This window comes from Lampetra planeri, chromosome 28 (genome assembly GCF_965212315.1).
Source record: "Lampetra planeri chromosome 28, kcLamPlan1.2.h2, whole genome shotgun sequence".
In the NCBI taxonomy this organism is placed as follows: Eukaryota; Metazoa; Chordata; class Hyperoartia; order Petromyzontiformes; family Petromyzontidae; genus Lampetra; species Lampetra planeri.
The window spans coordinates 6,455,759-6,476,379 of NC_136134.1; the positions used below are offsets into that span (position 1 = coordinate 6,455,759).

Consider the following 20,621-nt stretch of genomic DNA (forward strand, 5'->3'; position numbering starts at 1 on the left):
TGGAAATTTGCAGCTTTTGAAGTAGTGTGATTAATCACATAGGGATGCCTCACTTAATTAGGATTCGGTTGAGCTGAGAAGAAAACTATGCATTTAGCTTAATGCAGGAATTAGTGCGAGGTTCTGTACTCGGCAGCCAGGTCAATTTAATTTGTGTAATGGACAGTGAAGAGGAGACCTCACGTTTGTCAATTGGGTGCATGTCATTAGATGATGTGTGTTTGTGTGCTGTTTTAGATATGGTAGGTTCCAATTAAAGTACAACTGTTCATATATCCTTACATGTAACCAATAGGATCTCAGACATGAGCTCCATGAATGTAAAATAATCAATTGCTTGATAAAAAAAAATCCCATTCCAATCACGTGTCCTTAATAATACAGGTATTATAGCATGGGGCCATTTTTGGTAAAAGCAGTGATTAATTGGGACAACTTCGTATCATACTCTCTTTAATTTCCAACAAAGCATAGCAAACATTCCACGTGTTTTTTCTTTTCTTTTAAGTAATGAAAACATTGCTGGTGAATTAACCAAAGGCTTACACTCAGGGACCTTCAGAATGTGTTTGGACATAATGTCAATAGCAAACGGAAACCCGGATGCAACAGACTTAAAACCCATGTTCTGTTATGATTTATAGACAGAAGTAAGCCTTAAAATAATCTCATGGGTGGTATGACGTATTTTTTTTTTCAAATGTCATTCGCAAAACTTTTTGACCTGCCGTCTGTGTATAATAGCTGTCAGACAAGTTGTTTGCAGTGCTTTTAAAGGTCAACAAAGGGTCACGGGGACTCGCTCTCGTTGTTGTCGTTTGCTGTTTTAAGTGCAAGTGCCCAGGATGGAACATTATGGGTTATTTGAACCCACCCCCTCCAATTTTATAGTTTGCTCAGCTGCAAGGGCCATTATCGAAGCATCGTATTTAGAAGTAAGGACTTACAGGTGTTAGGCAGGAATGTTGAGCTGTTTTGATCCTTCACGCTGCGTGAATTTTTACCCCCCCCCCCCCCCCGAGTGAAATGGCTGTGTTCGCGAAAATCCAGTCGTGGTTATTGCAGAGCCGATGAGCAAAGCACGCACGACAGAGGGGAGCTTCTCTAATCCACGAAACCGCGACTTTGACAATCTCAAATCGTGCATCTGGACCGTCCGTACCAATGTCGTCAGTGACATCAGATCCGTTTTTTTTTTTAACACACGTACGAATGCGTTTATCCTTCAGTTCATTTATTCATGAAATTATCGAGTCAGCCTTGCGAAGGAAAATCAGTCAGATGTCACAAATGAGTCGGGTATTTGCGTGGTATGGCTGCATTTTTGTGATAATTGCATAAATGATAATTGCACAATAATGGATTCGGCACCCCTCCCCCGCGTCATGTTTTGGATTTCCACTCGCTTTAAATAATGTAGTGATTCCAATGCATATTGGAAGTGCACCTCTGCAAATCGAATGTCCCATTGAAAATGCGTCCAACATAGATAGACCCTAACCAAAAAATGATGCACGGAACAAACAAAAAATATGAATTCGACCAAGGGAGAGGAAGTAATTCATGTCCGACAAGAAACGGGTGCCGCATCGATTTCCATGAATTATTGACAGGCTTTTGTACAGATGGATGTACCAATGCAATTATTTACAAAAGTACCCTATGGAATTTGCAATGAACTGCTGCACTATCGACATCGTAATTGATTTTACCACAGCTGAATTGGGCCGTATGACATTTGTGCATTTGAAGACCTTCACTTGGCCGATGAATCTCATTTGTCACTGAACTGGCTTTTCGTCCCATCTGCATCACCCAATTCTGTCCACCTGTTCATCCATCACGGTTCCATCCACACGTGCCACTACCGAGACACGTAAAACCCAGTTAGTGATAAATGAGCATCGCAATGATGTTGGTGGGTCTTTTTTTTTTGCACAGATGGCCTCCGGCTTCCCAGGTGATGGTGTTTGTTTTCGACGAGAAGCTTCTGTTCTTGGGAACGGTGGTTGTTTTCGCAGCTGGGACGCACACTCATAGCGTGGGCTCGGTGTACTTGAAATGGCCGAAGCCAACGTCGCGCCAGAAGAGAGCTTTGGAGTTGAGGATTATCAGAGACTCTCACTAGTTTTGTTGCTGGGAGGCTCGGAGAAGTATACTTACGAACTCGTTGAAACCTCTCGTGAGTCTGTATTGGCAGCTGAAAGAGCTCTGCAGACTTTTTGGGCAGGGGGAGAGGGGGGAGGGGCGACGGGCTTTCTCGGTAAAAAATAAAAATTGCACGCGAGTCTTCAAAAAGTTTGTGTCGTATAACTAAAGCAGTGATTATGCGAACCTAATCATTGTGATTAAGATTCAATCAGACTGCAGTTACTATTTTAATATGGCTTAATACATATAACTTTAATGAGTGTGAGCGTAATGTTTATTAATTACGTTTTGTATATTAAGGTAAGGTAAATGAAGCCAGTGTTATTAATATAATTAACAAAATACCCAATCTCTTCCGCATAAAAACCCGCAATCATTATAAATCTCCCTGTTGCATATTTGTCATTCCTGATTACATGTCGCTTGAATGTGAGACGGCTGTTAAGTCTTTAGCTATTATTTAATATGTAGCAGTGTTTTATTCATTCGTAATTGGGTCTGTGATGCAATTAACTTCCTTTGTTGAGCCCTCATTCAAATGTATTTTAGGACGAGTCAGATAATCTTGACCCCCGACTCTACTTTTGGGCACAACATTGAAATGGAACGCATCTCCATTAATTTACAGTGTGTCTGGCAAATTGATTTTAGTTTCTGCCAATGTTGTGACAACTGCACATGCAGTGGCAATTTAAATATTATGCCTGGGCTCACATTAACACTCCCTCAGCCCCATTAGTGATGGCTGGAAGAGTTGTGTTTCATTACTCAAAATTTCTCAGTTTAGTGCAGGATTCCGACATGCCCCACGTGTGCATCTGTGCAATAATATCAGTCGAATCAAACAAACAGTCATCATTAAAAATGTAAAGGTGTCAGCAGTTATGAGACTGCACGTATATATGGCTGCGAGGAAAAATACGAATGGATTACAGTCGTTCTGTACATCCAAACAGGTTATGCAAGCTCATTAAATAATTGCTTGTTTAGTCTTGCAAATTTAGCCAAGGGTGTTATTTCAAAGTCGTGATATGAACCTTTATTTTTCATTCAAAGTAAAGTAGAATAACGTAAACGAAAATGGGGAGGTTCTCCGCTTTTCTGGGGGGAAAATAAATAACCCGTCACCATGAATACATTTGTTATTTCTTTGCTGATGGCACGTACTATTATGCTGTATGGCCATTAATATACACACAGGCAGGTTTTAGTATTATGAATGGATGATTGTAATATTAATCCGTATTAATGTCCAGAGGCGGTTGGAATATAAATGCGAGCTCGGCAATGAAGCATTGCCCTTGCTTAATAACGCCGTTGGGTCGTGCCACAAATCCCGATTTCGTTCTTCAGAGAGAGAGAGAGAGGCCGGAGGTCCATTGGCACCTCCGCAGATTGCACCTCTTTTGGTGGGGGAGGGTTTAACGGGAGCAGGGGGGGGGAAACATTAAAGGTAGACTCGGCAATACTGTAACTCATCACGCTTACATTTAATGATGCGTGACTATCTAGAAATCCGCTGTGTGGGCTCAGCCTGCTTGTGCACAAACTGCCGAGCTATCGAGATACATTATGAAAAGCAATATTCCTTCGTGGAGCAGCACTTTTAGAGTCTGGTTAATGCCAGAGCGAGGCAGCTCCGTCTGATTGAGATGGAAAATAGGGGCATTCGTCTAATCTCATGCCGTCTTACAGCATTGGAGGATAAATCACGCACGTAGTGTGAACCCCTCGCCCAAAGTCATCTCGTCTGCATGATTTCTGCGACCAATTTATTTATTTATTCGAGGGCAAAATTGCTCATCGCTGGCTATGCTCTAAGATATTTCTTGGTCCCTGCCGCAGGTGGGGGTTGTCTGCCCGTGTAAGATTGATGCAAAGATTGCCGTGGAAATTTCAAGGGTTTGGAAACATTGGCGAAATCGGATAGCGCAAGCAAGTGCCTCCAATTGGCATATTCCGCGTCAAATTTGTGCAGAAATCTCAGATTGTATATATATTCTTAGGTTTTTTTCGGTAAAGTCACGTAGGTAAAACATTAATTGTGATTTTTATTTTATATTATTTTATTTTACTTTTTTTTATTTTAATGTTTTACCTACGTGACTTTACTGAAAAAACCTAAGAATATGAATCCTTGCAGTCACGAAAGCTTCAAATCTAGAATTGTATATATAGTTTTAAACCTGTGGAAACATTCCCAATACATTCTTATTTTAAGTGTAGCCATCGTATGCATTGTTTCAACTCATCTTTAAAATAATGTGGGACACGTGTCTTTCGTCTACTGAATCACACATGCACATTTAGCGATGTTCGTGTATAATTAAGTTCTTATTGTAGATTTGTGAAATTCTCACAGTTCGTAGCGGAGTAGAAACTCCATTAAAATTTATGACTGAACACATTGTGTCTATACTGGTGTCAATTACGATACATGCCCTCTGTATGTACCTGAATTGATTGTTCGATAAAATACTTTCGGGAAAAAATCTAAAAGAGAAAAAAAAATCCATGGACAATGCCTATGTAATACACTTCAATGGCGATTTTGACGAATCCAGCCATTCTAAGCTGGATTCATAATTCACTCGCATTAGAATCCCATTTTATTACATGAATCTTCCGTGGCAAAATTCTTGTTAGAGCCCCATTCTGTTGAACGGATAGTCTAGCATGGCAATCTCACACACAACAATCGCTTTTCCTGCAATAATCCAGGGGTGGAATTGTATGAATCAAATACAATTCCTTCAGGAATTTCCCATCTGAAGCGTATTGTGGGTGTAGCGTTTGCTCACTAGGTGAGCACACTGCATCATAAACCCGGCCACCTGGTTTTGTTACCCGGCAACGGCTATCATTGGCGAGTAACATCTGAACTAGTTGAAGCGGGGGCCCCCCTTTCACCGACCAGCACTGACCAGCATCGTAAAGTATGGTCAAATTACACCGGTAACCAAACGAGTGTGCGTAGACCTTAATTCGGCAGTGTATTTACTAATCGCTCTACATTATTGCTATTACTCTTTACTTTAAAACATAATTGCGCTAATTTTTGCACGTCCATTATGGAAGCAACAGCCAAAACCAAGTGGAAATCAAACAAACAAATTGCCTCAGCAGTGCAAATTAGACAACAAGCCAAAATGAAATATTTTAAATAAATTATCTCGTATCTCAAGCAGTACATGTTTCATTCTCCTTTAGCAGAGTCCAACGCATTCCAGTGAAGATCTATGATGATAATTTAAAATGTACTTCTTTAGTCGTTCATAGTGTAAAAACAATAATTTGTTGAGGGATAGATAACAACATATTTAAGAATAAAATAACGATAGTTTCACTGTGCATGCTTTCAGTGTGTTAATTCCCATATTATGTTGGCTGATATTTGTACACATTCAAAGCATGTATGAATGAAAAAGAAGGAAGCACACAGGCTAGTCTGCCGAAACATTGTCTTGTTGACTTTTCGTTTCTTACTTAGTATTTATTTTATTTTATACATATATTTATATCAAATGTCAAGTGTTTCCATCATATGTCAGCCAGTTGCATACAAATCTTACTCGGGTCCTTCAGGGGACTGACAGAACTGGGCTACCACAGCGAAGTTGATGGTCTGCTCTTTCAAGCGATAGCTTTTTTTTCTTTCCCGGAGAACCTGTAACATTGGCGGCGCACTCGGATGATAAGGGGTGGCATCGGTGGAGGAGCAGATGGCGTCAGAAAGAAGTAACAACAACAACAACAAAGAACTACTTCCTTGCACGTGGACAATAGAGAGATACCAAATTTGCATTCCGCTCCCCTTGTGCTCCAGATGCCTGGTCGATATCCATTGAAGCACAAGTAACGGATTCACAGGCAATCGTACGTCTCAATTACGGTGCAATCAATCCGTGCGCTTGTCCTAGCCGGCCATGCGAGCACATTTTCATTAAGACAAAATACCAGTGCTGGCCTGTGATGAATGGAGCGCATTAGTGGATCGGGCAGCTGGGAAAATTGTAAATTGCGGTGTGAAGCGAAAAGGTAGGAATTAACATAGCTTACTGTAACTTTCTACAGCCAATCTGTCAAATTCACCCACGTGCAAATTCTAATCAACAACCTGCCGGGTGATGTGATATGTGGACAATGCAGCCAGTGTCATGGACGTCGGATGTTGCAGAAAAGTTAAAAAGTTTTGAATAAAATAATTAAAAAAATCGACAATGTCAATACATCCTGTGGAACATTTTCCTTAACGCTACAAGAGGTGGGGGCTTGGGGAGGTCTTAATCCAGTGATGGATTGACCATGGCTGATGAGTACGTGGTGATAGCAGGTGAATAATATATAGTATATTTGAGTTGAGCATTTGACAATTGAATTGTATCTTTTGAACACATTCGTAAAAAAAAATGTTTGTCTGTATATGAAAACACTTCGTGGCACACACAAACGTTCTAAAACAGACTTCTGTTTAAACGCATACCATCTGTTACATCGTCACGCATATTCACCAAGACTTCAGGCTGTAAGTAATTACTATTTTTTTTTCGTTTAAGGTTCTTGAAAAACATTCTTAATTTAATTTGTCCAGTTGACCTAATGATGGATTGTGCACTGCAAAACGTTCTGGCTAAAGAATTTCACCCTGACGTGTCCCAGTGCATTCAAACATCCCGAGTACCACTTGGGATTTCTTCACCACATGCAAATCTCTCAACCCATGGGGCACAGAGTGGAGGAAGGAAGATTTTCCATTGAAAAATCCCACCAGGATATTTTGAAACATGTACTTTCCTGCTTTCCATTATGCATACACTTGTTGATTTAACATACGCTAAAGTAATAATGTTCAGTTTGTTGGAATTAATAGCCTAAAATGTGTGCAGAGTGTGATTACATGAATGTTCTTTCCATTCGAGTTTTCATGTAGGTGAGACCCAAATGAGATTCATTAAACCTGTTGTTGAAGTGACCTTTGAACAGGTGTTTGTGAAGGTTATTACACATTAATTATAAATATAGTAAGCGGCCCAAACATTCAATGGTTAAATCCTTTCTGAGTGTTATGACGGGAACTTTAGCGTGACCGAAGATGTTCGGTAAAGCCACGGCCGAAACATCAGTTTTAAGAAGTCAAAATCAGAAACTTTATTTAGACTCGAGGAATCCGATGAGCTATAAAGCTCTTTTTCACAGATCTCCAGGAGGGGCGGGTCAACAAGTTACCACAACAAAGAATAAACCATCGACAACATATTAACAACAACCGCCATTCACCACGACGTGGCAGTGACGTCACCACGACACTTGTGCCAGGCTGTGTGCACTTAAAGGCCATCGACAAGTCCATTATGTCACTAACACATAGGCAGCTCATAGATCATCTATTAAATCAATAATATTTAGTGATACTGCATTGGCAGTAGTGCACATTCATAAATGACAACAACAACAAAAACAACTCAGCATGTTGATCAATAACACTGTGGGCTTAAAAACATGAAAATGGCCCTTCTTCATGACGAATATATAAATGAGGCCAGATAGACAAGAGTGGATACGAGTTGGAGACTGCCCTTTCGACAACGGTGGAATGTATTACCCAGGCCTCATGGTGCATAGTGCGGCCTCCAACTCGCAGGGCCATTACCCACAATGTTGCTTATTAAAGATGGTTCTTTCAGGGCAGTGTTTTTGATGAATGTGTCGATTTGTTTTAGCGATTTAATCAGGCGGGTAACGATGCCATTGAAAGCAATGGCACACTATCAGAAACGCATTGGTTTTTCCTTTTGCTGGTGGATAGTCCACAGAAGGCTTTGTTGTGCTAGTTTATTGAGTTTTTTGCAGTATGAAGCAGCTTTGGCAATATTTGCTTTAAACAACGGCAAAGCTCTTTTATGTTCGCCACAATTGAGGTGTCTTCCAGCACCGCCGGATAGAAAATCTCTCTCGTGTTATTGTTAAAAATCCTAAATCTCGACGTCTGCCTGGGTAGCAACAGCAGACCGCGGGACCTATTGTCGTCTCCGAAATTAGGGAATTAAGCGCACAGCAAGAGCGAGTACCAGGTTAAAATATAAAACAAACTTTAGCAGTTGCGTAGAAATCCACTGCGTAGTTGTTAACACGCTTCGCTACATTTTCATGAATAGAAGTTGTACCACTAATTAAGGACGCTGAGTGTAGTTGGCGTATACACCTGGTTTGGTGATTGCTCAGGTTGGCTGAGACGAAAATCAGGATCTGGTGTTGTAGCGTGTCAATGTCACCGGGCCGGTGTATGCCGAGGGCAGGGATGAAAGTTAACAGTGCCAACCACAATGAGCGTCGTCAAAGAGCACTCGTCTCGAGCAATAAAACAAACAGCAATGGTGATAGCGCATTGGCACGGTGGTGCAGGAACACAAACACTGAAAACTCAGCACGTTCATCATTAACACTGCCCGAAAGTGTGGGGGGGGGGGGTACGACTTTTCAAGAAATGACACTTCTTTATGCGATGTTGAAGGGCCATTGTACTTTTACATATTTTATATGATGCATTTCTTCTTCAGGGCATTGTCAATTGACAAATATATTGAGTTTTTTTATTTAGTTTTTGCGCCAAAAAAGGAATCTTGACTGGCAAGTAAAAGCAGTAGCCAAATTGAGAGCAGCAACATCCAATAAACTAGAGCGCTTAGCGCTTAGCTGTAAACGCAGAGTCCCTGGGTTCGAATTCGGATGACAACCCTCGATTAAATTATGTTCTCAGATGTATGCAGTCAATGGTCTTCGCCAAGTTATCAATAACTGCACGAAACAAACCACCCCAGTCAAATGTGCCTTTTCCAACTCAAATTCGGTTTATTCCAGCGCTGAGGATGAAACAAGGATTTGGGCTTGATTGTTACATGACGGATGGATATCCCTTCTCGGGCGTGTAAGAACACGCATCTGTGAGTGTGGATAAGTAGTCCTGAGTCACCATTTTGTATGAATATTGCATTGCTTTGCGTGGGAGTTGCGAATATAAACGTCCTCCTATAACTCCGTGACACCAATGACACACTTGCAATATAATCGACGAAAAAGAATTGGATACGCATCAGAAAAGAAAGGTCGATTGTTATTTTGACCTGGACCACCGTTCTTTCAACGAGCACGAAGAGATCTGATTATGCTATAGAGACTGCCCTCTTAAATAATTGTTATAATGTGGATTCCGTGAATTTGTTTGTGAGCAAGAAACATGTTTTTTGTTTGGCTCTGTCTTAGCTTCTCACCTTTCCAGCAACAGCAATGCCAGATACACATGTATAATGGCATGGTCCTGTTTCAAGGTGATAGACTAATCCAGCTCTCTGAATTGTTTTCAGGCTGTACCACTGTTGCAGCCCCACCGCAAAACAACCTTTGTAGTGGGAAATTACTCATTTGTATACCATAGCATGATGCTGCTGATAACACCCAGAAGGATGATACTGGTCTAGAGTCCGTGTGCTTTAACACATTCTGCTGAATAACATTGGCCTGAAAGACCAGCAATTGGCTGATGTCTAAAACATTGTAATTACACGTGGGGGAGACGGAGCAGAGGTCTGTGTACCTGTGTCAATACATTAATCGTGGTCGTTTTGTTACCTGTTCTGAATGTTTCAGGATCCAACCTGCTGCCATTAGACAATAGCCTAATGCTCCTTTAGGAAAATATTAACATTTGCGCACGCACGCGCGTGTGTGTGCGTGCACGCGCGTGCGCGCACACACTCCCATCACAAAACAACATTTGCCTAATCCAGCTTACGCACCACTCCGCAAGCAGTGTTCACCTTGCCGACACATGCAGAGGTTGCACCTCGTGCGCAGAGAAGCGGCAGTTGCGAACCAAAGACGAGCTAAGCTCCCTTCCCTGTGGGCATGCGAGGGATGCGAGAGGCTCTGTCGGGGACTTGAGGGATGGTGGAGGGGGGGGGTGCATTTTGTGTGTGTGTGCCTGTGTGGGTGGGTTGGAGGGGGAGCGGTGGCGCAGCGGTTAGCGCGTTGTGCTACGGACCTGGCGACCCGAGTTCGATTCCCGCTCCACGGTCTACATCAGTGATAACTATCTGAACTGGTTGTGGGCCTCCCCTAGGTCGACTCGGCCTCAAATGAGTACCTGGGTGCAGTGTATCAACATCGCCACTCGGGAGACAAAGGTGGTTGGGCTCGGCGCTGGCCACCCACCCGCCTCCCCCTGTGTGCCGTGCCGGCCTTCAGAGGTGTTCGCAAACAGCACTTGCCCCACTGGTCTGTAAAAGCTATAGGGGGAAGCTTTGTCATTGTCTTTGGGGTGGAGGGTGGGGAGTTGAGCCAGTGAGGTATGGTGCAGCATTCAGTAGCTCTTCATCGGACACGGCCAAAGAAATTCACAGCATAAAAAGACAAAAATGCTATTTTGCAATTCGAGTGTTGGGTGAGGAATGTTGCATGGAGCTGAGTAAATTGACGTTTCTCTTGCAAAGTGTAAAATAGGTCTATTTCTTGCTATCCCTTTTCTATTTTTTATGTCCCCCCCCTTCTCATCTAATTCCTTTCTCCGAAGTCGCTATGGACACAGTGGTGCTTGAAAGCGTGCAGTCTGTTGCCACATCTGTCCGCATGATGATCTGAGATCAGTGCAATTTAAGTGGTATTGAGGGACCCTATAAAAATACAAGGATGCGGTTTTGTAATGCCGAGCCGTAGCTTCTTTTTTTCCGATCGCTTTTTATAGCAGAAAGATTAAGCTAAAAAAGACCACACGCACACACGCGTTGTCTCAGAAGACAATGTGTTGGAAGCACGAAAAAATACGTTTCATATGTACACCATATGTCTTATGGTGAAAAATCAGCTATGAACGGGTGTGTGTGGAGAGCGGTTGGTGCATTGTTTAGCACAACACCGCTCCGTGATACAAACCTCGTGAATTGAATTTCGATTTAAAGCTTTCGTGACTGCAGGGATTCATCTTCTTGGTTTTTTCGGTAAAGTCACGTAGAATGGAAATAATAAATAATAAAAATAAAACATAATCAAATCATTCTCACGATGTTTCGGCCACAACGCAAGCAGCCATCCTCAGGTGGAGAACAGGTCTATCAAGGCGCTCTTCCCCCCTCCATCCCAGCTTAAATAGTCGCTCCAAGCCTGGGGTGTGTCATTCAGACTCTGTCTTCTCGACACGTGTGGATACGCACGTGACTGTACCGAAAGAACCAAGAAGACTCATGAATTGAGTTGAATTTTATTTCGTCTGCATGTGCGTGCATGCAGATTAATCGAGATATATTTAATTAAAATGTATATATAGAGTAAACCACAATCCATTGTATGCATACATTGATAATTATTCATGAGGCAAGTTAGAATGTGGGTACACGTGTGGATACGCACGGTAGGTGATTCAGCGTTGCTTGATCTAAATCGGCAAGCAGCACAGGCAGCATCAATCTGTGTTTGTTTGGAGAAATACACCGGGGAAGAAGTAACACGAGTATCGGGGCTGCAAATAATTTTGGTAGGTTCAATTTTAATGACTTTTAAATATTACATGAATGTTATATTAAAAAGTGCGTGTTTATTTTAAGAGCACGGAGCACGTGTGCGTTTCTCTCGCACTGAGTGGACAATATTCTAACGCACCTCCAAAGAAAATGACGCACTTATTATGGACAATTATATAGAAATTAGTGTAATTACATGGTAACTACACATTAATTATATGGTAAATGCCCACTTAAAATGGAGTGTTCCAAATTGTACGCAGACTTTTACAAATCGGAAAACAGAAAAACCTACTTATTAATGAATTGCATTGACACACACATACTTTACAGCTTGATGGGAAATAATTCAATTGCCGCTAACTCTGGTGAATGTTTCTAACTTTGTGTGTTAGATATTTACACATGTTACATTTACAAGAACGCACAAAGTCAGAGATGACCAGAATCATTCATTTCGTGTCATTCATATATTCGCACTGCTCGAGATTTTATCTCGTCGACAACCAATGGTAATCAGGTACAGGTGCAGCCCTGCAATAACTTACTCAAGCCACTGTGGAAGGGCCTCCACTAAAGGGAGCTCTATTGAGCCCTTCCAGAGATTTTTTTTGGCCTGCTCTTCCATGCTGATCAGGCATCTTGGAAGAGCTGGGAGTACCCGCAAACACTTCTCCCCGCCACACGCAACCTGCTGTACTCATTTGTCCTGCTGGACCGAGAGAGGGGAAGGAGAGGAGTGTTTGTCATAAAGTTACACGATTGTGTCATCTGCGCTGGGAGCTAGGTTCGAACCGGCCACCTCTGCGCTGCAAGTCAGGTGTGCTAACCGTTACGCCACGGTGGCAGCATCTCTCAGCTGACATAAATGCAGCATTACATAGGACACTTTACACGGCTGTAAAGTGAAATTAAAATACACGTCATAGAGCGTGTTAAAATCCTAAAACTGGCAGGCAATTCAACATGTGACCCAGATTAGTTAGAGACAGTTCAAAATAATAATAATACCTTCATTATGAGGAAGCATTATTTATTTTAAATCCGAGCTCAACATGTTTTTCACACCTCTCCGCCATAATTTTCATCACTTGAGTTGATGAAAGCATGTTAGCAATCGTCAAACCCACTGTCACTTCTGCTGCATAGGTTGAAATAACCTTTGTAGCAGATAGGTCACTGAATGGATAGATTTACACGTGGATAACTTCATGCATTGAGATATAACTTTTTGTCTTAAATATATCATAGTTCATAATGTGTCCATGAGCGTATTATGATTATTTTGGGTATGCAACATTTTGATATGCCTTGTGTTCGCTACATCTGCTATCGCTTATTTTAAATCCAATGGAAATTAACCACGGTGAGCTGCATAAGTCCCTTCAAACAAGTTCACGAAATAAAATGAAGATATTTTTGGAGGGGTAAAACTGAAAATACATCGGAGAGTATACATACATATACACCTAGGGCAATTATTGAAACTGGTCTTGGATTTAAATGATGAAATAAAGAGATGCGTGAGAACAGGTTGGAGTACCTTTTTAAAAGTGAATTCGTATAATGAAATGCAAATACCAATGCACCTACAAAAAAAAATTTAGGCAGTGCACATTACGTGTTATGGTACCTGGATCTGAAACAAGGCCATTGAAATGTATGGAAAGTAGTACAGAGAGGATTGGAGACAAAATGTTAATTAGAGACCTTACATTGACTGATTAGACAAGTGAATAAGTGGGCTTAGGCATGACACATTGCTAGTGGGGATGATGGCCGATAGTTGATACTGATGGTGGAATTCCAGCCAAATGTTTTCTACCTATTTGGATTTCGATTTAAAGCTTTCGTGACTGCAGGGATTCATCTTCTTGGTTCTTTCGGTAAAGTCACGTAGAATGGAAATAATAACATTTTCAGACTGAGGACGGCTGCTTGCGTTGTGGTCGAAACCTCGTGAGAATTATTTTATTATGTTTTATTTTTATTTTATTTTATTATTTCCATTCTACGTGACTTTACCGAATGAACCAAGAAGATGAATACCTATTTGGAGTTTGCGTGCCTCTCTCCCTGTGGTGGTCGCTTGGATTTTTCTCCGAGTCCTCCGGCTTTTCCCTCCACATCTAGAAACATGCATTTTAGAGTACTTGGCCGCGAAAAATGTCCAAGTGATACGCCACGATGTTGAGCTTTACTGTTACATCCAGTGTGACCAATGCGTCTGTGGGGTGTGTTTAGGAGGCTCCAGTAGCACTTTCATAGCAGCCATAGCTGGCACAACATTAGTCCGTAGGTGGCCTGTGAGATTGGCTGGGAACTCTGACCCCCTTTCGGTTTCCGGGGAAACACATCTGACCCCTCAAACCCCCTGTCCAAGTTGTCCCACGCGCATCGAATGGGCCTGAGCCCTGGCTGAGTGTAATGGGGTTCTAGAATTAGAAAAGCGATTGGAAACCTGAGCAAAGCTGGTAAATTAAAGGTGGGATGGAAACGGACTGCCGGTAGATTTGCTGGGCTGGGAAATGAGAATTTTCAAGGTTAGACCTTCAACCTTTGAGAGAGAACTGTTTGCTTTAGGTTGATGTCTGTCATCCGAAATTCACCTTGTGGTGCATTTTTTTTCAAATGGCAATTATTTCTCGTAATGTCTTATCTTTATGAACTGAGGCTGGTTTCATTATGTTGCTGTTGTAATTGTGTACAAATATCGTCCATGAGCCCATACCAGATATTTCACTTATCAGTACCCCCTAACGTGGCATGACTTCAGCGGTTTGAATAACAGTGAATAATGTAGTAACCACGTGAAATGAGTGTGCCATCAACAATTCGCTCTCATTAGCTGTGTTAATGAATCTGAACTCATCATATTTAGCTACCTTAGGTGGTACCAAGTTTTTTCCATGGCCAATTTACTAATAGAAGGTAGAATGTCAAACCCTGCTCATTGTTTCAGACATGGCCAGCTGTTATAATCATAAACCAAGCCACATTTTTAAAAGTAAAGTCAGGATACAATGGGTCAGGTTGTCTTCACCTGTATGTGACTTGTTGCAATAGTGTCACGAACATAACAGAAATGGGCGTAAACATTTGCAATTATAAAAGAGATTCAATTAATAATGTCCTTGTTCAAGCTCCGTCCTATTTCTGAGTTGCAGTGAAATCGCAGTCATGGTGTGGTCTGCCGGTGTGTTTCCAGTGTTTCCAGCCACACGTGTGTCCAAAAAGCCCCACCGTGTCTGCCCTCTGGCAGCAATCCCCAGTAATCCCTCGCTTATCGGAGCCACACAAAAACGGAGGGCTTTGGTTGGATCTTTGCGCTGAGCTTACAGGGTATCCCTCCATCCCCCTTTCGCATTATCCATCGTCAATCCCACAATCATGCTCCGTAAAGGACGCCTCGTCATGAATCGATCTATAGTGCCTTATTTATGCTTTTCATTTAAATGATGACCGTCATTGTATTAAAATGTTATTTAGAAGACACCCGTGCTTGTGGTACTTTGACATCCAAGCTGCAAAGGACAAGTGTTGTCTAAATTCAGGTTTGAAATGTTAATGAATGTGTATACTGCACAGCTAGAACAGAGGTGGTGATGAGCTTTGAATTAGTTGGTGATCGTTTTTCATGATCTGTTTTTTACTGATACATTTAAAATATCGAAAAACAGCAATTGCACAAATATGTTATGAAAAATGTGTCTTTGTTCCCTATCATGTCAGATGTTATGCATGCGTTGTGAAAATATTTAAAACATTTCAACATTGTCGAGGTTTCTTTCAAGGTCACGTGTTTATATCTGGCATTTTACTTCAGTGTTGTCTCTACAATGCATCACAACGCGAGTGCTTTTATGATCTTTAAAGAGTAATAGAATCTGAAAAGCCAAGGAACCAGCTGCATGTGAGAAACCAAATTGCAATGGGTGACCCTGCCTACCGCTAAAGGTACAGCTTGGTAAAAACAGCATTTTATTGTATTTATCGTCACACTTTTGTCCCAGTTAAATTACGAGAGGAATTCATTTCCATTCAGAATCTTTGTAAACTATCAGTGTACCACCCTGTGTCAGAGCACAATCCTTCGAAGGTGACATCAGACAACCATATAAGTGGTTGCTTCAATCGGGCCTCTCTATTCACACACTCGGGGTAATAATACCTTTTTCACATCCTCAAAATGTCGTACACCATTTATAACCTGTTTTAAATCTCAGGGCTAGAATGGGCGAAAGTGGAGTTTGGCTCCACTGTGCCGTCGCTGATGATCGCTATACTTGGAATACCACGGTTCAATCAAAGGTGCCTACCCTCACTTAAACTGATGAGCCTCAAAGTTGCTGGCTTTAGAGCTCTGACATGGAATTAACCACCTGAGACAACCAGGATTGTTCAAGATTCAGGAAAATGAACACACATGCATGCTAATGAATTAAATTGTTTGCTACTTAATTTTTTGTAACTTTTCACAATTGTGAAATTGTTTTGTTGTTGCTGAAAGCAAATGCAATTTCATCTTGCAAACTGCTTCATAAAAGGGACCTATATAAATACAAAAGTACGTGATGCTGTTCGACTTCTATTGCAATGCCTCTTTAAACTATATCTAGCTCTAGGGACAGGAATTCTAAAGCGTAGCCTTTCCTTGCCAAGTAAATTGCTTTTCATTGATTGAGACAGATCTAAGCATTCGTATTTTGAACAATATTTTCCGCCCACCGTGTATCAAGTAGCCACTTCTCTGGCAAGTTTCACAGTGTATTAGATGTGAAATTTATTAATCATTTGAGCTACCAAAAATGTCACCTACGCCTGAAACAAAAATCACGATGTTTAATATTTAATTGGGAATGCCGCAAGCAATTAAACCAGCCTAAACACCTATTTTCCAATGCTGATGTGAAATAAAAAAATATTTGTCCACTATTATGCGATGCAAAAAATACGATTCAAAGTAAAGGATATATATTGTTTGGAAATATTTTAAATGCACCCAACGTTGAAATTTAAAATCTTTGTTGATCCAACGATACTTTTTTCTTTACTTTGAACAAGAAAACTTTATTGGAGATTGCAGTAATGCCCCAGTAGCCTACGTCTCTCAGTCACATTGTCACCGATAACCCCCACAGCGAGTGAGGGGAATAATTTAAGAAAAGAACACAAAGCCAAGGTGAACTTCTGATTTTGTAAAAAAATGTGCCAGTTACACATTCTCGGGCTGTTTGAATTCACAGGGCTACAGAGAAGTAATCACACGTCAACTGAACATTGAGGGCTCATGAAAATGCAATTCCAAATTTGAATAATTATAATTCTAGGTGTTTTTTGACTATAAATTATATCTGTGTGTGTGCACGTTGTATATAAAACATCACATTTCATCTCGACATGGGAAAAAAACACAGCGAGATAAGTTTTAAATTGTGTTGCTTACCTACATTGACTAAATTATTTATGAAAGGACAATGAGAATAGTGTGAAAGTCACGTACACATCCACGTTTTATCATCGACAAACAATGTTTTCTGGTCTGGGGCTATCAGGTTGAATTACATCATGCACGTGTTTTGTGTTTTTGGAATTTTGTGAGCAGCACAATATTTTTGTTTTCCTTCATTTTAATGTCTGTTTCCACTTATTAAAATTAAGGAAAACATCTGCCAGTGAAATATATACATATAAATGTATATAAGTGTATATAAGCAAAACATGTGTTGATAGTATGAATGTATAGTATTCTTTGGGTCGTTCGGTAAAGCCACGGAGATTGAAAAAATAATCAAAATAATAACATTATTTATGTGGCTTTACCGAAAGACCCAAAGAATATGAATTCCTGCAGTCACGAAAGCTTTAAGTCAAGATTTAATGTATGGTATATTTTACAAGGCCTATCGAGCCACCAATGAACCACTAATATTTAAAATATTCCATCGAAATTTTCATAATATTTTTCAATCTTTTCTAGGATATATTCGTTATTAACTGTTACATTGGCCTCACCGATGCCATTTTATAATGTTTTATAATCAGTGGTCACATTGCATTCCCAATGCAGGAATTCTCATTGCATATTATAATGATCAGTACAGCTGTATAGGTATATCGTGTATGAATTCGTGTAATCTTAAGATAGGTATCATACAATGATATTACATTTTAAAGAAATTAAAACTAGTTAATTTAGAACCGCGTTTTGTGTTTAGTTTGTTGTCCTTCCTCGGTACCTCCGATAATCACCACAGTTAGCTACGTACGGCGTGAAAGAATTCTAACATACATGTATACATACAGTCAATAATGACATAACTTCCAATGAATTTCGTTGCATTTGAAATCCATGTGGGGGGTGTAAATTCATGGAAACGTGGGCTATGTAATGTTATAATAATGTAATTTATTTATCCAGGAAAGTCTGACTGTTTCAAGCCTGTTTTTAGAAGGGCCCTGCATTGGAAAGTCTAACCAATCCTATGAACGAATGAACACGTGCCATGTTGTAGGAACCAGATAGTGCGAGCAGAAAGACCACACACATCAGGGACCACCACTCCAAGCTGCTTTTACAAATCTCAAATTGGGCTTTTGTAAATAGGTGGTCACACTTGGTTGAAAAGTAAATCAGTTGGTATATGTTTTCAGGTAGGTTAAAGGAGTGAATTATTTTGGTTGAGCACACAGATGTTACGTTTAAAAAATATGAATTTATATAGAAATGGCAACAGATACAGTAATTAAATCGTGTCTTTTATATTCACTGCCAAGTTTTGAAAATTGCAATGATAATAATGACCAAACATGTGCCAATGTTTGGAAACTAAATGTGAGGGAATTACACAGCGATATTGAAATCGCATCTTGATTTTAATTAAAAATGACATACATCTGCGCATGAAACACTTCAAATAACCACCTCTCTTTGTCTCTTGTTTTTCATTTCCCTTTTGATGTTTGAAAGGATTAGTACCAAATCCAAGTCGAACCTTAGATCACACCATATGTCAGTCAAGTTAAAGTGTCGGTATTTCTCTTTTTTTGATCATTTATTAATTACCCGGGTTAGAAAATAACAACTGTAATTCACAGCTTGAGGCCAATGTGCCAGCAGACCTGCGGCAGTCATAAACATTTGTGAACTCCAAACGGAGACACTAGAGGAACATTTTTCGTAACAATTACATAAAGAATTATTACGAAGACGTCTGGATGTCTAAAGTAGAAACTGTTTTATCCTTGAATAATAATTCCTTGTTCAATATATTTTCAATCAAATATTTTTTTCCCCTTTCATGTTTAAAGAGCTAAATCAAATACTTGGCCTAATTAAAAAAAACTAGGGCGTAGTGACAAACGGGTGCTACTGTATAGAATGTTTAATTAATGGTCAAAATCATTACCCGCTATGAATATTGTTAGTTTTGTTTTTATGGAATAGTATCTTTTTTTACTTTTTACATTTTAACTATTTTTTGCTGAATAATTTAAAGAGCTAAATCAATTATGACACAAATAATATCCGGTAAACAAGCAGGATATAAATAATTAAATAGGTAATAATTAAACTACCATTGCTGGCATTGCATTTGCCATTAATCATCATCAATCAACCATCAACAACAATCGCCGTTCACCATGATAATCAATCAATGTGTGCGTGTCAGCACGTTAAGGAAATGGTGTGCACTGATTAAATTGTCTAATGATTTAGAATTCTTAACCGTTACCATTAATAAGTAAACACTCACCGTGGTGTCTTTAAATTTCTTTCCCTCTTTCCAAACTCATACATCAGCCACGTTAATCACGAAAATAGATGTTGATATTAATGTTTATGCTCTCATAGCCCGATTGGTATCGCTGATATTATTACACTCGTTCACGCTTCAACCCTTGTCGAGCTCAAGGTCAATGCAAGGTCATTTCCCATCTCATCGATGGCAAACCCCACCTTGCCATTGCTGCCTTTCACGAGATCCTGGAGCAGGTGTTGGTGTTGTGCTGGTTGTCAAGCTGACACCTGACTTCCAAGGTCTACTCCTACCTCGGACTTCTTTGGTCATCCCCGTTGTCATTGTCACACTCTGAATACCCCGTGGCCCGCTGGGTAACGAGCCCTCCTCTCTCCTGCACATTTTGTCCCACCTTGTTATTCGTCAGCCACAAACAAAATAACGATAGTCGTCAGGAGCGTTGTTTAACCACACTACTTTAACCATACTTCAACATGCTGTCCATTGCGGGTTGGGTTTGGACCCGTGCTGGTGATGATATCACTCGCCACTCGGAATGGATATCAGGTCGCTGGATTAATTGCCCAGTGTGACAATCGCTTTGCCGCCACTCCTACCCCTCTCACCCTATCCGTTATTGACAAATAAATAGTATTTTGACGAATATAAGAGCTGAGAATTGTTTTCAATGTCAGTGAGAGGAAAACGTTGAAAAAGGCCACGCTGCTACACCTGTAATTCTATACAAATGCTTGCATTGTGAGCTGCAGCTAAAGTGTTGCTGTTATTACTTTCGTGTTTCCCACCACAGCCCCCTCACAGGTTCCCATAATGCACCACGTGAGCTCCACAATGAGCTCCATCAAGCTGTCGTGGCCTCAGCCCGATCAGCCCAACGGAATCATCTTGGACTACGAGCTGCGCTACGGTGAAAAGGTGAGCAAAGTCCCCTTTGGTCCATTTAGTCCTGGGAAAGTTGCGGAACAAGAACGAACCTCCTGTGAAGTTGAGACCGCTGCGTTGCTTTTCGAGGTTGTGCCGTGTAGGCTTCCCGACACGTTTTCCGAAAAACTTACGCAGGAACTGAGCATCTAGCCGAAACTGTGAACGCATTCACGTACGTGCCCCGTGACAGTCTATATGGCTACACGAGGGATCTTTATCTTCGGGCGAGGTGTGTGTCTCTGTGATTCGCTGTCACCGTGTTTATACATATTGT

General features: G+C 40.7%; 1 protein-coding gene across 2 annotated transcripts in view; it reads left to right on the forward strand.

Annotated features, from left to right (window-relative positions):
• The window catches only part of LOC144728371 (ephrin type-B receptor 1-B-like), a 175,526-nt gene that overhangs the window by 107,354 nt on the left and 47,551 nt on the right, over positions 1–20,621 (forward strand). For both annotated transcript variants that reach the window (XM_078607758.1, XM_078607759.1), the window contains exon 6: positions 20,214–20,338. In XM_078607758.1, the coding sequence (XP_078463884.1) occupies positions 20,214–20,338 (125 nt within the window). The remainder of the gene's footprint in view (positions 1–20,213; positions 20,339–20,621) is intronic.